The sequence below is a fragment of the Leuciscus leuciscus genome (genome assembly GCF_965113295.1).
Source record: "Leuciscus leuciscus genome assembly, chromosome: 15".
In the NCBI taxonomy this organism is placed as follows: Eukaryota; Metazoa; Chordata; class Actinopteri; order Cypriniformes; family Leuciscidae; genus Leuciscus; species Leuciscus leuciscus.
This window is the reverse complement of record NC_138739.1, coordinates 38,491,997-38,507,616: the sequence shown is the minus strand read 5'-3', so window position 1 is coordinate 38,507,616 and position 15,620 is coordinate 38,491,997. Positions and strand designations below refer to the sequence as shown.

At 40.4% G+C, this 15,620-nt stretch overlaps 2 protein-coding genes across 4 annotated transcripts; both read left to right on the top strand.

Moving 5' to 3' along the window:
• Positions 1-683: 683 nt before the first annotated feature.
• On the top strand, positions 684-9,704 carry LOC309475180 (tripartite motif-containing protein 16-like). The gene is made up of 6 exons (XM_082137861.1): positions 684-1,379; positions 5,225-5,320; positions 5,419-5,652; positions 6,122-6,281; positions 8,683-8,730; positions 8,966-9,704. Exons 1-6 carry the CDS (start codon positions 807-809, stop codon positions 9,523-9,525), a joined length of 1,671 nt encoding a protein of 556 aa, XP_081993987.1. The 5' UTR covers positions 684-806; the 3' UTR covers positions 9,526-9,704.
• Positions 9,705-10,359: 655 nt separating this feature from the next.
• terf2ip (telomeric repeat binding factor 2, interacting protein) lies at positions 10,360-14,467 on the top strand. Of its 3 annotated transcripts, none has more exons than XM_082137856.1 (4): positions 10,360-10,426; positions 11,035-12,040; positions 12,132-12,253; positions 13,746-14,467. In XM_082137856.1, exons 1-4 carry the CDS (start codon positions 10,370-10,372, stop codon positions 14,310-14,312), a joined length of 1,752 nt encoding a protein of 583 aa, XP_081993982.1. In that variant the 5' UTR covers positions 10,360-10,369; the 3' UTR covers positions 14,313-14,467. The 3 variants fall into 3 exon arrangements, with proteins under 3 accessions (XP_081993982.1, XP_081993984.1, XP_081993983.1); XM_082137858.1 differs by having other exon boundaries at positions 10,419-10,471; XM_082137857.1 differs by lacking the exon at positions 10,360-10,426 and adding an exon at positions 10,468-10,572.
• The last annotated feature ends 1,153 nt before the right edge of the window (positions 14,468-15,620 follow it).

The window sequence follows — 15,620 nt, the reverse complement described above, 5'->3', positions numbered from 1 at the left end:
ACAGACGACCCTTGGGCGAAGAAATTACTGGGAGGAGATTGTTGGATAATTAAGGATAACGAGTGGGAGGGGAAACACCACAATGATAGCAGAGTACATGGTGAGCTGTTAAAACAAAACCCATGTGCTCAAAAGACAACAAGGCACGCAGACATGGAGACAAAAGACCAAAAAAACACACACAAAAAACACAGAAGATCAGACCGAAGTAATAGTATAGGCCTATTTATAAAGCAATGTTAATCGACAGCCTTTGTCACTGTTTAGAATTCTATAAAATAATATACTGTCAGTCTCATTCTATCATAACATTCTTTTATGAGCTGATGTATCATAGTTATTTCAAGTAAGTTTGTAGTAAAAACATGTTATTACATGTCTTTTGTTAGACACCAGGTTTATGAACGCTTCACATTACAAGTTTGGACAGATGTTTGAGGCATGTTGCTTTTTCAAATTAACGTTATATGTGACTGAAACTTGCAATGCTTTCAGAGATGGAGCAGCATTTACTACTGATCACAGAGCCGAGCATACATTTGTTTGATACACAGAGCATACACAGAGCATACATTTATTTGATACACAGAGCATACACAGAGCATACATTTATTTGATACACAGAGCATACACAGAGCATACATTTATTTGAGCAGGAATGAGGAAGCTGCTTTATAGACACACCTGTTTTACACACGTCACTCAAACATAGAGGCAGGACACTATTTCAACCCAGTTCAGGGAAACAGAAACTGAAGTATTGTTGAGCTTTGTGTGTTTGTGTCTCTCTGCATTCATGCAATAAAATGGCAGAGGCCAGATTTTCTCTGGATGAGTTCATGTGTCCAGTGTGTCTGGATCTCCTGAAGGATCCAGTGACCATCCACTGTGGACATAGTTACTGTAAGATCTGTATTACAGGTCACTGGGATCAGGAGGATGAGAAGAGAGTCTACAGCTGCCCTCAGTGCAGACAGACCTTCAGTCCAAGACCTACTTTAGGCAAAAACACCATTCTGGCTGAACTGGTGGAGAAACTGAAGAAGACTAAAATTCCTGCTGACTGTTACGCTGGAGCCGGAGACGTGGAGTGTGACGTCTGTACTGGAAGAAAATACAAAGCCGTCAAGTCCTGTCTGGAGTGTCAGGAATCTTACTGTCAAACTCATTTTGACCCTCATGAGGAATATCACTCACGTAAGCCACACAAAGTGATTGATGCCACTGGACGACTGCAGGACATGATCTGCCGTAAACATGATAAAGAGCTAGAAATGTTCTGTATTACTGATCAACAATACATTTGTGTGCTGTGCAAGGAGTATGAACATAAAAAACACAAAACTGTATCAGCTGTAGCACAGAGGACTGAGAAACAGGTATGAACTTAAAAAGATTGTTTGAGCAAAAGTTAAAATTCTGTCTTCATTTACTCACCGTATTACCTATCTAAAACGATTTGACTTTCTTCTGTGGAGTGTAAAATATGATATTTTGAAGAACGTCTCATCTATTTTAGTCACACATTCACAGTTTTAACCTCAAAAGGAGACAAAAAGAATCTAAACAACTTAAGTCAGCTTAATTGTACTGAATGTGCACTTGTAGTGTTCTTCAAATCTCAAATCTTTAAAAAATGGGACTTGCAGATAATATAATATTAATTACAATAAAGGCCACTTACATGTATGAGTAAAAGTAAATGAAATAATGCTGACACTTTGGCTTTGTCGTAGAAATTTTAAACTGTGTATTAAACTAACCATGTTTCTAACATCTAACCTTATTTAACATCTAACATTTGAACAGGATGTACTGTACGAAACCAATGGAAAACTTTGAGTGTGTGCGTGTGTGTGTGTATAAATAACATAGTTTGGGAAATTAAACTAGACAGTCTGTTAGGATCTTGTGATTAACAAATGAAGTCATCATTAAAACAGAGTTTGCTTGTGGTTGGGGCTTTTGAACCAATTGAACCTATCATATTGAAGGTGACATGTTAGTCTTATTTGTTTTCTGGATTCTATAAAAACTGTTGTATCCGTGTTTTACGGTGGGATTCTCAATGGAATTTGTCTGAGATCCTCCGGCCTTGCTTCTTGGGAGAGATTCCCTGAGAACTGCTTGGGAAGATCTCCTGGCTGTGATCAAAGCATTTAAAGGACATTTGCTGATGTCTGTCTGTTATTACTGCTGCGCAGCAGGTCAGTTTAGGGAAGCAAGTAAGTTAAAGGGACACTTCACCCATTTGCATTAAGCTTTGTATTGTTAGAAACCCAGTCATATATTATAATAAACGTGGATTTTTCATTAATTTTTCCCTGAGATGGGAGAAATAAGGATTTAAGTGTTTTACTTCCTGCTTATTATGACGTAAAAATCATCATTTTGCGTCATAATAAGCAGGAAGTCACATTTCATTGAAAAGTGTAGAGACTACAAACACTAGCTCCTCATTATTCCAGGGGGCGGGACCCGCTCACGCTACAGGCCTATTACAGATCAGTGGGTGGGACTTCACTTTCTGAAACTAAAAGCAATATCCTCCATCTTGTTTGGAAGCTAAGCTAACAGGCACTGTGGAGCAAGCTGTGAAGATATGACAATAGCGGAGGGTAACGTTACTCAATATGATGTAGAAGAAGAGGATTTCGGAAGTCTGATGCTCGAATCAGGTGTTTGTGGCTACCTTTACAAGCCGCATAGCGAAGAGCAGCCGAGGCAGAAGACCTGCCTGTCGCGGACGAGAAGCCCAGACTGGCTCGAGCTGGGGGCGGACTGGTGGCGCCGGTGATCTCACTATGCAACTACGAACCGCTACGAACACAGAGATAGAGTCCGTCTGCTGCAAAGCATTTAAACGATGCCAATTTCTCCTGGACGAAATCTCTGAATCACACGAGGACACGGACGTTTGTGTTGTGAACCATCCTAGTTTCGCACCGCATCTGACTGAACATCCCGGTAACGTAACCATGCAATAATTCACCACTTCGAAAGAAATACAAATGAGGAGTAATTCATTAATGAGTTCGCCAACTAACTAACGTTAGACATTTTGTGTGAAATGAATTTCAAGCTCCGGTGGTAGCTAGCCTTATGGACGGATGAGTGATTCATATGCGTCAGAGTCTCACTAGTAGCCTTGTTGTTTTCAACTGCGCTCTCTAACTGGTAGGCGCGGCTTGGGAGTGGCCTCCTAGGGCAGCGAAGCAAGTGCATTCTGGGAGTTGTTGTCTTTCATCCACATAAGCCAAAAATACATTTTCTGGCTTTTCTCAGTCTAGAAAGCTCCAAATTCAAAAATAATTTCACATTTCTTCTACATAAATGACCTATTTTAAATACACATTCATCTTTCCAGAGGTGAAGTATCCCTTTAAAGTAAGAGACTCAGCCAGTTTTTCTGTGACGCCAAACCGCTCTGCGCCTATGCCCATTGTGAGGGTGTACATGGTATGGAGTTTCTGTTCAACATTCCCCTTGCATGTTGTCTCCAGGATCTTATCGAGGTCCTCATCGAACTGGTGCCAATCCTTCTTGTTGGCGGCAGGCCACTTCACCCGGCGCTGTTCTGGCTTTTTGCTTTGAGAAGAGTCTGGTGCTGCTTGGAGGTTCCAGGCACTGTGGTGTGGCTGCGGGCCTGGCTCCTCCTCCGTCTGACCAGGTTCTGCAACCGGCACTCCAGAAACTGAGGTACTGGCTACTGCCCGTGTGTGTTGCTGCATTCGCCCACCCTTAAGGCAGGCCATCTTTGTCTGATGGATCTTCAGACCTGTCGGGTTTTTGCAAACCTTGCCGCAGATACACACTGTGCTCATTGTCGGTTGTCCGTTTGCTTGGGTCGAGGCCTGAAAGTCTGTCCGGTTGGGATTCTAATTCTCCCCCACTGCAAAAAATGCTGTTCTTACTTAGTATTTTTGTGTTGTTTCCAGTCCAAAAATCAAAAAATTCTTAAATCAAGAAGCATTTACTAGAGAAGTAAAACTACATAAGAAATTATTTTTTGTTTTCAGATAAACAGTAAGTAACTTAAGTAATTTTTGCTTAAAACAAGCTAAATTATCTGCCAGTGCAGTAAGAAAAAAAAACTTAATTCAAAAAAACTTAATAAAAACATAATCTTAAAACAAGATTATTTTTCTTACTGCACTGGCAGATAATTTAGCTTGTTTTAAGCAAAAATAACTTAATATACTTTCTGTTTATCTGAAAACAAACTATAATTTCTTATGTAGTTTTACTTCTCTAGTAAATGCTTCTTGATTTAAGAATTTTTAGATTTTTGGACTGGAAACAACACAAAAATACTAAGTAAGAAAAGCATTTTTTGCAGTGCCCCCTCTCGGGAATCCCTGGGGGTATTTTTCAGAAGGGTTTTTCGTAGCTTGCTTGGGTGCTCCTTCACAGGAGCTGCAGTTCGGGCTGCTAACCCTCACTGCCCCAGGTGCCGTCTTTCCGCGCTGTCAGCTGTCACTCCAGCCGTTGCCATGGGCGTCATCCGGTCTTTCCCAGAAGTCACTGGCTGAGCCAGAAGTAAAAGTTCTAACATACACCTTCCGGTGCTACTTTGACCACAGGTGTTTCGGGTCTTTAATCAACAGACACCTTCGCCCGGGCGACTCTGCTGGGGGTGATCAGTCCCCGGCCTGTGTCCAAGTGGCGTGCTACTCCATGGATCTCCCCTCTGGATCCACCGCCATCACGAGGCTTTTTCGGCAGCCTCAGAGATGTTCTTTATGGCTCGCCTGCACAGTTGTCCTTTAACTCCAAGGATTTTGAGTGTTCGGAGCAACGACTGTCCAGCAAAGCCCCTGCATCTGACCTCCACTGGCTCACTGCGTGCTTTCCAGCCACCGCTCCTGCACTACTCCACTAGCTCCGCATATTTGGCTCTCTTGCGCTCATTTTAAGAAGATATTTTGAAGAACGTCTCATCTATTTTAGTCTAAACGTTGACAGTTCTAAGGAGACAAAAAGTAATCTATACTTCAGCGATTAAAAAAATAAATAAGTCAGCTTAGTTGTACTGAATGTGCACTTGTAGTGTTCTTCAAATCTCAAATCTTAAAAAAATGGGACTTGCAGATAATATAATATTAATTACAATAAAGGCCACTTACGAGTAAAACTAAATAAAATAATTCTGATCCTTTGGCTTCATATTTGTTCATAATCTTTCGTTTTATGTGACATTTCCTGTTATTGGTTTGTCCTTTAGACTCAGCTGAAGGTGACTCAGATAAAGCTCCGTCAGAGAATCCAGCAGAGAGAGAAAGATCTTCAGCAGCTGAGAGAGGCTGTGGCGTCTCATAAGGTGAGTCTGGAGAAGAAGAGAAGTTTGAGACGTCTCAGTTAGGACTCTCCTCCTTCAGTCCTACTGAACTCACTGTGTGATTGTGATGTGTGTAACAGCGCTCTGCACAGACAGCAGTGGAGGACAGTGAGAGGATCTATACTGAGCTCATTCGCTCCATTGAGAGAAGCCGTTTTGAGGCGACGCAGTGGATCAGAGATCAGGAAAAGTCTGCAGTGAGTCGAGCTGAAGAACGACTAAAGCGACTGGAGCAGGAGATCAATGATCTGAGGAGGAAAGACGCTGAGCTGGAGCAGATTTCACACACACAGCATCACATCCATTTCCTCCAGGTAACAGAGATCTAGAATAACAGGATCATAGTAGACTAACTTTAACCATATTTCAAAGATGAAAGATGAATTAAATCCTACTTAAGTGACTGAAAAACACTCTAAAATTCAGCTACTTGCATTTAATGTAAAATTAAATGATAATACATTCATATAATTGCAAATAACATTCAATTAAGTGTACGAAAACATTATTCAATGTGCACTTGAGTATAACTTTTTTAAGTATATTATTTCCATAATAAGTACATTTTAAAAGTGTGCTAAAATGTACTGGCATACACTAGAATTTGTATCATTAATGCCACATAATAAATATTATAAGAAAGTCTCTGATTGTGTGAAACTGCTGGATTGAGCTGAAATACTGAAGATAAATCAAGTCAACAAGAGCTGCACAGATCTGATAGTAGTGCAGGTTATTGAGTGAAGTGTGGAGCTGATGAGTTTTGATTTCTGTTTTCTGTAGAGTTTCCAGTCTCTCTCAGCACCTCCTGAATCTACAGATGTAAATGACGTTCCCTTCAGTTCTTTCTCTTCTTTTGAAGGCGTGAGAGAATCTGTCCATCAGCTGAAAGTCAAACTGGAGGATTTCTGCAAAGAGGATCTCAAGAAGATCTCTGACAGAGGTAAAGTCCTGGGCCTCGTCTATTAACACGTGCGTAGAATGATCCGAAATGTGAATGTCCAACAATTTAAGGAATGTTACTATAATTTATAAAACATCCATATGGACAATCATTCTTCGTAATGTTCGTAAATGCATCACAGTTCAGCTAAAATTCAAGTCCATAGTGAATAAGTGCATCAACTTCACCTACATTTTACATTTACATTTAGTCATTTAGCAGACGCCTTTATCCAAAGCGACTTACAAATTAGGACTAAATTCAGCGAGTCATCATAAAGAGGCAAAAGCAACAACAACGCAAGAAGTGCTCAAAATACAAAGTTCAGGTATTATTCAGAGTAGCATTTTTTTTTTTTTTTTTTTTTTTTTTTCTATAAGGTTAAGTGCTCACGGAAGAGATTGGTTTTCAGCTGTCTTTTGAATGTTGTCAGGGATTCTGCATTCCGGATGAGGGTGGGGAGAGCGTTCCACCAGCATGGAACTGTGAATGAGAATGTTCTGGAAAGTGATTTTGTGGCTTTCTGTGATGGAACCACGAGACGTCGCTCGTTGACCGATCGTAGGTGTCTGGTAGGGATGTAGACTCGTAGGAGTGAGTGAAAGTAGGAGGGAGCTGAGCCTGTGATAGTTCTGTAAGCAAGCGTCAGTGCCTTGAACTTGATGCGAGCAGCGAGAGGTAGCCAGTGCAGAGAGATGAACAGAGGAGTGACGTGGGCCCTCTTGGGCTCGTTGAAGACAAGACGAGCTGCAGCATTCTGGATCATCTGTAGGGGTTTGGTTGCACATGCTGGAAGTCCAGCCAGAAGAGCATTGCAGTAGTCGAGCCTAGAGATGACCAGGGCCTGGACGATAAGTTGTGTTGCATGCTCAGTTAGGAAAGGCCTGATCTTCCTGATGTTGTGCAGTGCAAACCTGCATGATCGAGCTGTCTTTGAAATGTGATCTGTGAAGGTCAGCTGGTCATCAAACGTTACTCCAAGATATCTGACCGATCTTGATGGGGTGATTAATGATGACTCTAGCTGGATGGTGAAGTCGTGCTGTAGAGATGGATTGGCAGGGAGGACGAGAAGCTCAGTCTTTGCCAGGTTGAGCTGCAGGTGATGTTCCTTCATCCATGTGGAGATGTCCGCCAGACAGCTTGAGACCCGTGCAGCTACTGTGGGATCATCTGGTTGAAAGGAGAGGAAGAGCTGCGTGTCATCAGTATAGCAGTGGTAGGAAAAACCGTGTGCCTGTATGATGTGTCCCAGTGATGTGGTGTAGATGGAGAAGAGGAGGGGACCAAGAACTGAACCCTGGGGAACACCTGTGGTCAGCTGATGTGCTCTGGATACCTCACCTCTCCATGCGACCTTGAAGGACCTACCTGTGAGATAGGACTCAAACCAGTGGAGTGAAGTTCCTGTGATGCCCAGTGATGAGAGGGTGGACATAAGGATCTGATGATTCACCGTGTCGGAGGCAGCAGACAGATCCAGGAGAATGAGGACTGAAGATTTGGAAGCAGCTTTTGCGATCCGTAGGGCTTCTGTGACTGACAGTAATGCAGTCTCAGTTGAATGTCCTTTCTTGAAGCCAGATTGGTTGACATCCAGCTGGTTGTTTAGAGACAAGAAGGATGTTAGTTGGTTGAAGACAGCTCTTTCAAGTGTCTTCGCAATGAATGGTAGGAGAGAGATAGGTCTGTAATTCTCTACAAATGATGTGTTTAGCGTTGGTTTTTTGAGCAGTGGAGTAACCCGAGCCTGCTTGAATGCTGTAGGGAAGGTGCCAGTATGGAGGGATGAGTTGATGATGTGTGTGAGTGATGGTAGAAGTGTGGGAGAGATGGCTTGTAGAAGGTGTGAGGGGATGGGGTCAAGCGGGCAGGTGGTAGGGTGACTGGAGAGGCGAAGTGTAGATACTTCTTCCTCGGATAGCAGAGAAAAGGAGGACAGATGGACATTGGCTGTGGAAGGGGTCGGTCTGGGTTCCTGTGTGTGTGGAGCTGAGAACTGACTGCTGATAGCTGTTGTTTTGTTGGTGAAGAAGTGCGCAAAATCGTCAGCAGTTAAGGAGGAGGCGGGTGGTGGTGGAGGTGGACAGAGGAGAGAGTTGAATGTCTTGAAGAGTAATCGTGTGTTGTAAACAGAGCGGCCACAAAAATCCCTGGATGGTTCAGAGGTTTGGCACTCATCATCATGGACAAGCATATTTATATATATTGAAGTAGGAAGAAATCCATGGAATTTAGGATGTGTTTTTATAAACGAGGCCCCTGGAGATTCATTTGCTCTCAGAAATGAGTCCAACATCGTCTAATATCATGAAGAACATCACATTAGAAATGTGTAGAGATGGATGAATTTTATCTTTTCATTTCTCTTCACACTGTTCATGTCTGTTTATTTCCACAGTCACATTCACCAACATTAATCCCAAAACCAGGAATCACTTACTGCAATGTAAGTGACTAAGAAAACGAGCAGAAAAACTCACTGAGTGTGTTCATGTTCTTCCTGTTGAAGGTGAAATAAATTATGATTTATGAGTTTAATAATTGATAATTTAAAAGATTATCTGGTCAGCTGTACTGAGACACTGCTGATACACTGAATATTAAGTTATGTAGAGTTCAGATACATTAAAAGATCAGACAGATTCATAATTCCTGATTCTGATGTGTTTTCTCTTCATCAGATTCTCGTCGGCTCACTCTGGATCTGAACACAGTGAATAAACGCCTCAGTCTGTCTGAGAGGAACAGAGTGATTACTAACACTATCACAGAGCAGCCGTATCCTGATCATCCCGACAGATTTGATGGATATAATCCTCAGGTGTTGTGTAGAGAGAGTGTGAGTGGACGCTGTTACTGGGAGATTGAGTGGAGTGGGAATAGTGGTGTGTGTATATCAGTGTCATATAAGAGCATCAGCAGGAAGGGATCGGGTTATGAGTGTGTGTTTGGATCTAATGATCAGTCCTGGAGTTTGGACTGCTCTCCCTCCAGTTACTCATTCAGACTCAATAGCATACAGACTCTTCTTCCTGCAGTGTCGCTCAGCTGTAGACTAGGAGTGTGTGTGGATCAGAGAAGAATAGGAGTGTATGTGGATCACAGTGCAGGAACTCTCTCCTTCTACAGCGTCTCTGACACAATGAGCCTCATCCACACAGTCCAGAGTCAGACCACATTCACTCAGCCACTCTATCCTGGGTTTTATGTTTGTTCTGGATCATCACTGAAACTGTGTTGATGCCTCAGAATAGACAGTAGAGAGATTTTACCCATAATACTTTGAGCTGCTTGACAAATCAGCAACAGTGAGATGTTGTAGAGTCTCTTATTTTCTCTTCACATTATTATTACAGCTGAACTTCTATCACTGAAATAATATATGAACAAATGTGTGTAATAAATCCTCATAGACAATAAGATGTGTGTGTCTCTGTGTGTTTGTCCCTTTCATGTTTCACATGAGTTTTTTATTATAATTTTTTTTTTTTTTTTTTTTTTTTACAGATGTTTTTAACAGTCAGATGAATGTACTGAGTAAATGCTACAGTGCATCCGGAAAGTATTCACAGCGCTTCACTTTTTCCACATTTTGTTATGTTACAGCCTTAAAATTGATTAATAATTTTCCTCAAAATTCTACGAACAAAGTTTGTTTGAAATCTGTGCAAATTTATTATATTGATTAAAAATAAAAAATGAAAATATCACATGTACATAGGTATTCAAGCACCAATTATATATAAAACTAACGTTACAAATACATGTTTTGGGAACATTCCCAGAACGTTCTGGGAACCTAATGTGTTAGCTGGGAACTAACAACAACAACAACAACAACAACAACAACAACAACATTATATCATATATATCTTTGTTAGGATTTATACATTTCGCTTGATAAAAAAATCGTTTTACTTTTAGCACCTTTACTTTCACTTTTATTGTTTTCCCGCGTTGAGACCCATTGAACATTTCCTTATCCGTCTTTTTCCATAATTAAAGTCCCAGCGCGCGCTCTCGTGCAGGACTCTCTCATCGCGGGCGATAGAGCCGTGACTCTTATTGTGAAATATGTTTTTCACATGTCTCTCAAGCTCAGTGTTTGTCTGGACTCACTCCTGCAACACTGCGAAACACAGGTAGTTTATATTTTCTTTCACATCAATGTTTTGGTCTCTCGACAGGTAGTGGGTTCATAATAGTCTTTCTGTATTGATGCTCTTTGCTGCAAAGCAGAATAGCAGGGAAAGCCTGCGACGTGCAAGTATTTCAAGTATTACTCATGGTAGGAGATCTGTGAGTGTAAATAAACTATGATTACACTAAGTAATTGTTATGAATATTACGTTTTACTTAATTCAAAATATATGCGCTTTTAAAACAGCGTTGATGCCAGACAGTCAAGACAACGAGTCAAAGATTGAATTCTGTAATGCATAAAATATAAAACTGTTTGCGTGTGTGTGTGTGTGTGTGTGTGTGTGTATAAACATATAAAACCAAGTTGCATTTGCAGACGAATGCTTCTAGGTCTTTTGTCAGAACTAATTTTATTTTTTTGTATAGTTCATCACATTGACATTGTACATGATCCACCGTAATATGTCAACCAGAAATTTGTACAATACTATACCCCTAATTTGAAATAATATATCTATTGTTTTATTATTTAAAACCATTTAAAAAAAAATGTTTTACTTAAACCATTTTAATGTGAAAACAATTAAATTTCACATTTAATCCTCAGGTAATCTTCACAATGTCAAAGCCAGGAGAGGAGAAGGTCTCTGAAATATCTCCCGTCTTATTCCTGGAATCCAGTGGACATTCAATGCGCTTCTATGTGAGACCCGGTCCAACTAAAACGCAGCTTTACCCTCTGATATCTAACGGAGGAGGCATTTTGTGTCGGAATCAAGAGCCCGGAGCCATTTTGCTGGTCGATCCGGGTGACGTGACCAGTGCGATGGTGAGCACTGGACAAACGTACATCTCTACGAAATTCATCCGAGATTGTGCAGAGCAGAACCAGCAGTTGGATCGGGACGATTATGTGATCAGCGTGGGACCGTCTGTCCAGACGAGGATGGCTTCCCGTCACCAGGGCACTGGACGGCTGGGTTACTCACTTGAAGACGACGCCGCTATTGTGAAGTTCATGGAAAAGCGACAGCATGAAGCCAAAGGCAACCTGGTTTGGAAAGAAATGGAGAAGCGGCGTGTGACCGACCACACCTGGCAGTCCATGAAGGATCGGTTTCTAAAGCACCTTCAGCATAAGCTCACGGTGAAAAGCCCGAAGAGAAGTCCCTCTAAAAGAAAAGCTCTTATTTTTACTCAAAGCCCCTTATCGAAGAAGAAAGGGACTCAGACCTCAGAACCCGAGGCTGATGCTGATACCTTACGGAAGTCACCTCAAAAGTCCGTCGCCGGGTCGGATTCATCTGAAACGCAAATCTCCCCCGAGTGTCCAACTATTAGGACCATCCCTCCTCCTTCTCCTGAGAGAGCCAGTTCTCCTCCAGAGGCGGCCAGCGAGTCTCCACATGACTGTCAGGACGAGTCCCGTGTCCCAGTCCAAGGACAAGAAACTCCAGGGCCGGAACTGTCCAGAAGTCCTAGATTAGACGAAGATCGTGATGGACAAGAAGACATTCTAGATGGTAGCATGATCATTCAAACTCCAGGGCCGGAAATGTCCAGAAGTCCTAGATTGGAAGAAGATCGTGATGGACAAGAAGACATTCCAGATGGTAGCATGTTCATTACATGGTTTTATTTATTTGCCGTATTGTTCCACAACAAGCTTTGTCCATTAACCTTCTTCATTTTACTCTACTTTAGGATCAAGTGAACGTCCATCTCTCAACAAAACAAAACAAACAACCTGCAAAACCTCCAGAGCTGATTCTAAGAAACTTGGGATTCTTGCAAAAGCTGCAAGAGAATTTGAGGACTCGGATGTGGTAAGATTGAACAATATAAACCCTGACTAGATCAAGCTGGTGGATCAGTGACATGAAGCTCCTTCAGTGTGCAGATATATTATTTAAAAATTATATTAAAATTGGATTCGCCTATAATGAATGAATTTAGGTACTTTGACATAGGATTTTATCATAATATCTTATATACAGTATTGGGCAAAAGTGATGTACGGAGGGGATTTTTGTTTTTAATGATCATACATGTTTATGATTGAATCATAAAAATATGAGGAAAATAGGAGTTAAATATGAGTTTTAAATATGAGGGAAGAACAGAACACTAAACTTGGTTATGGTATTTATCTGACAAAATTATTTGGCAAAAACGACAAGCTACAGGTTTTACTTAAAAAAAAAAAAAAAAAAATGCATAAAAAATAAAAAAAGCTCAGGAAAAAGCATACATTGACTACAGCATAATCAGTTATTATTATTTTGTTGGTTCTGTTTTGTTTTTGCATACACAATTTCTTTGTATGACAGCTTGGGCAAAAATTATATCCGCAGAATTTATGTTTCATTGCGTTATCATAAATAAAACAACTGACTCCAAGCGACTACGCAATGTGCTTACAAAATCTCTAATAATTATTATTAATCTTAATAATATTGGAATAGATTTTGAAAATGTCAAAAGTTCCCAGACCAGAAATCACTTTTGGAGACTACTTAGTGCTGTCAAATCGATTCCAGCAGAAAAGTTTGTGTTTATATAATATATGTGTATGTGTATTTACACACATATATTGTATATATATATATAAAAAAAGCATTTATATAATGAATACATTTATTTATTTATTTTTTACAATATCAGAAATATAAAAAAATATATATATCAGTAATGTAATGTGACCAACAAAGTCATGTGGTGCACCCAACATGCAGGGAAAAAGTAATAAAAGAGGTAATTATGTTATATAGAGAGGACACCTGCAGACCCCTTGTGAATATATTTGTCAATACGTTTCTAACAATATCGGAGAATTTGAGCTTTTTATTAGTTAAAGTTAGTTCAAGCTGTAAAATGTCATGTGGTAAAACCTCCCTCTCCTCAAAAAGTAATTGATCCCTCAATATATTTATAAAATAATTCCTGCGTTTTGTAAAGAATTATATTTTTAAAACTCTTTTGAAAATAATGGTTAAGATCTGTAAACTCACACATATTTGAAGTATAAGATATATATATATATATTTTTTTTTAATCTTGATGTATGCACCACATGACATGACACTGAATCTTTTCTTGAAAATAGTATGAAAGTGTTTAAAAACCATATAAAACCAATTGATTTCAACAATTTCTTAGATCTTTACACGTTTTAAACTAGATTTTTAAAAGAGGTTTCCATTACTTTATTATGGAGTTAGTTTTTTACTTGTCCATAATACATTTGTAAAATGATAGTTTTCCAGCGTTTCAGCTTACACAAATCTTTAGTGACTTGTAATGAATGTATTTGCGCAGATGGATGAAAGTGAAGAAGACGAAGACCCATGTGAAGTCCCGATCATCGAGCCCTCAGACGCACAAGAAAGTTCAGCGTCGCCTGCAACATTTGCCAGGGAACCAGAAAGCCAAGCTGAGCACCAAGAGGAAGCCCGACAGGATTCAGCAGCACCTGAGGAAGAAGAGCGTCCAGAACCCAGTTCCACAGCGTTCAACGCACACGCATTCATGTTCGACTCCGAGTCACGGGAACCCAACCACAGCCAGGCCAGAGGAACGCCAGAGGAGACTCTCTCCAGGCTCCTGGTGGACGTCAGGGAACAGGTCAAGACCTTGATGAGAGAGAGTAAGAAAGACCTGGTTGAGGTGACCAAGGCGCTGCTGAAAGCCAGTGGTGACCTTGCACGTGCTCGGGTGTATCTGATCGACGGGTACGAGCAGGATATTCACGGGCCGCTCTGGACTCATCTGGATGACGAGGTCCTCCTATTGGCTGATTCTTATGAACTTGAGCAGCTTCGGTCGAAATTCGGAGAGGAGGAAGTGAGCAGGAGAAGATCCTTCCTCACGGCTGGCAAAAACTGAGAGGATTTGCTGTTGCTTGGTTTTAACCCAGTTATAACATCACTCAGTTTTATATTCTCAGTTTGGTACAAGTTCAGTTTTATGTTGAATAGTTCATATGAGAATTTTTGCTGATAATTACTTTGTTATATATGTAAATTAAAGTATTTTCCTAACTGATCGTGCATAATTGTGTTAAACGCAATATTATCCAACAAGTTTAAAACATATTTACATACATACTTATACTTCTACGTCTGTGGATCTTATATTTATCTAATTGTAATCTAAACAAATCTAAACCTTAAATATAATAGCTTTTTTGGATTATTGAAAAGATGTCACAGCCTTGTTTCGGGTAAAAGTGTCATAGCTAGAGGGATTTTAGGGGCCCCTGGCTTTCGATGGGCCCCCGCGATTTTGACAGAGCGTAAAACCATATTCAATTGAATGTTTTGCACGTGGGCGATACATTTCCCAGTACAGGTTTCGCAAGTTGCCCACATGAAGTTGTCGGGTTTACCAACAGAAAGCTGCTTGGTTTGAAAGTGACTACATCACTACTCTATTGATAATAGACATTTACATTTCCATAATGTGACTGCACCTTTATTACAGTTAAAACACTTTTATATAAAAAGTGGGCGGCTTGTATATTGTCGCTACCTTGTCAGATACGCTACTCCTTAAAGTCATAATTCTCTTAAAATGTAATTCCTGAGGTGTAAATGGATCAAAACGCTGCGCGAGGCTGATGATATAGTCACGTGACATCTGTTACTTTTCTCAGCGCCGCTCACGATGGATCAATCACAGTCCTTTGTGATTATTGGGAAGCGATTTCCTATTTAATCAGTGGCAGAGCGGAATTTTTTTTCATGTGTAGCCTATGTCAGATACAGATGAATGGTAGATTTAACCCGACGTTTTTTTTAAGAACACAAATGTTTCCAGATAAGACAAATACTTTTTTTTTCTTTTTTTTTTTTTGCGCTCAAGCGTCCCCTGCAGGAATAAAACGGGGGGAAAAAGTTATTAGTCAACAACATTTGCCGCCCAGTGGTCTTTTTATGGATTTGATGATTCGCTTTCATTCATGTCTATGTATTTTGTCCTAAAACGCGCTCTATAGCAGTGAATCGTATGTGTTAAAGTAATTGGGCGGCACATTTACGTGCTAATAATCGCTTACCAAAAGTCACTCAGTTTAATTCCTGCAGGGGGCTCTACATGGCTCACAATGCCCAATCCCACATTTAATCATATTCAAATCTCTGGATTTATTTTGTGTTATAGGAGGATTTTGTATACTAAATTGTACAGTTTTAA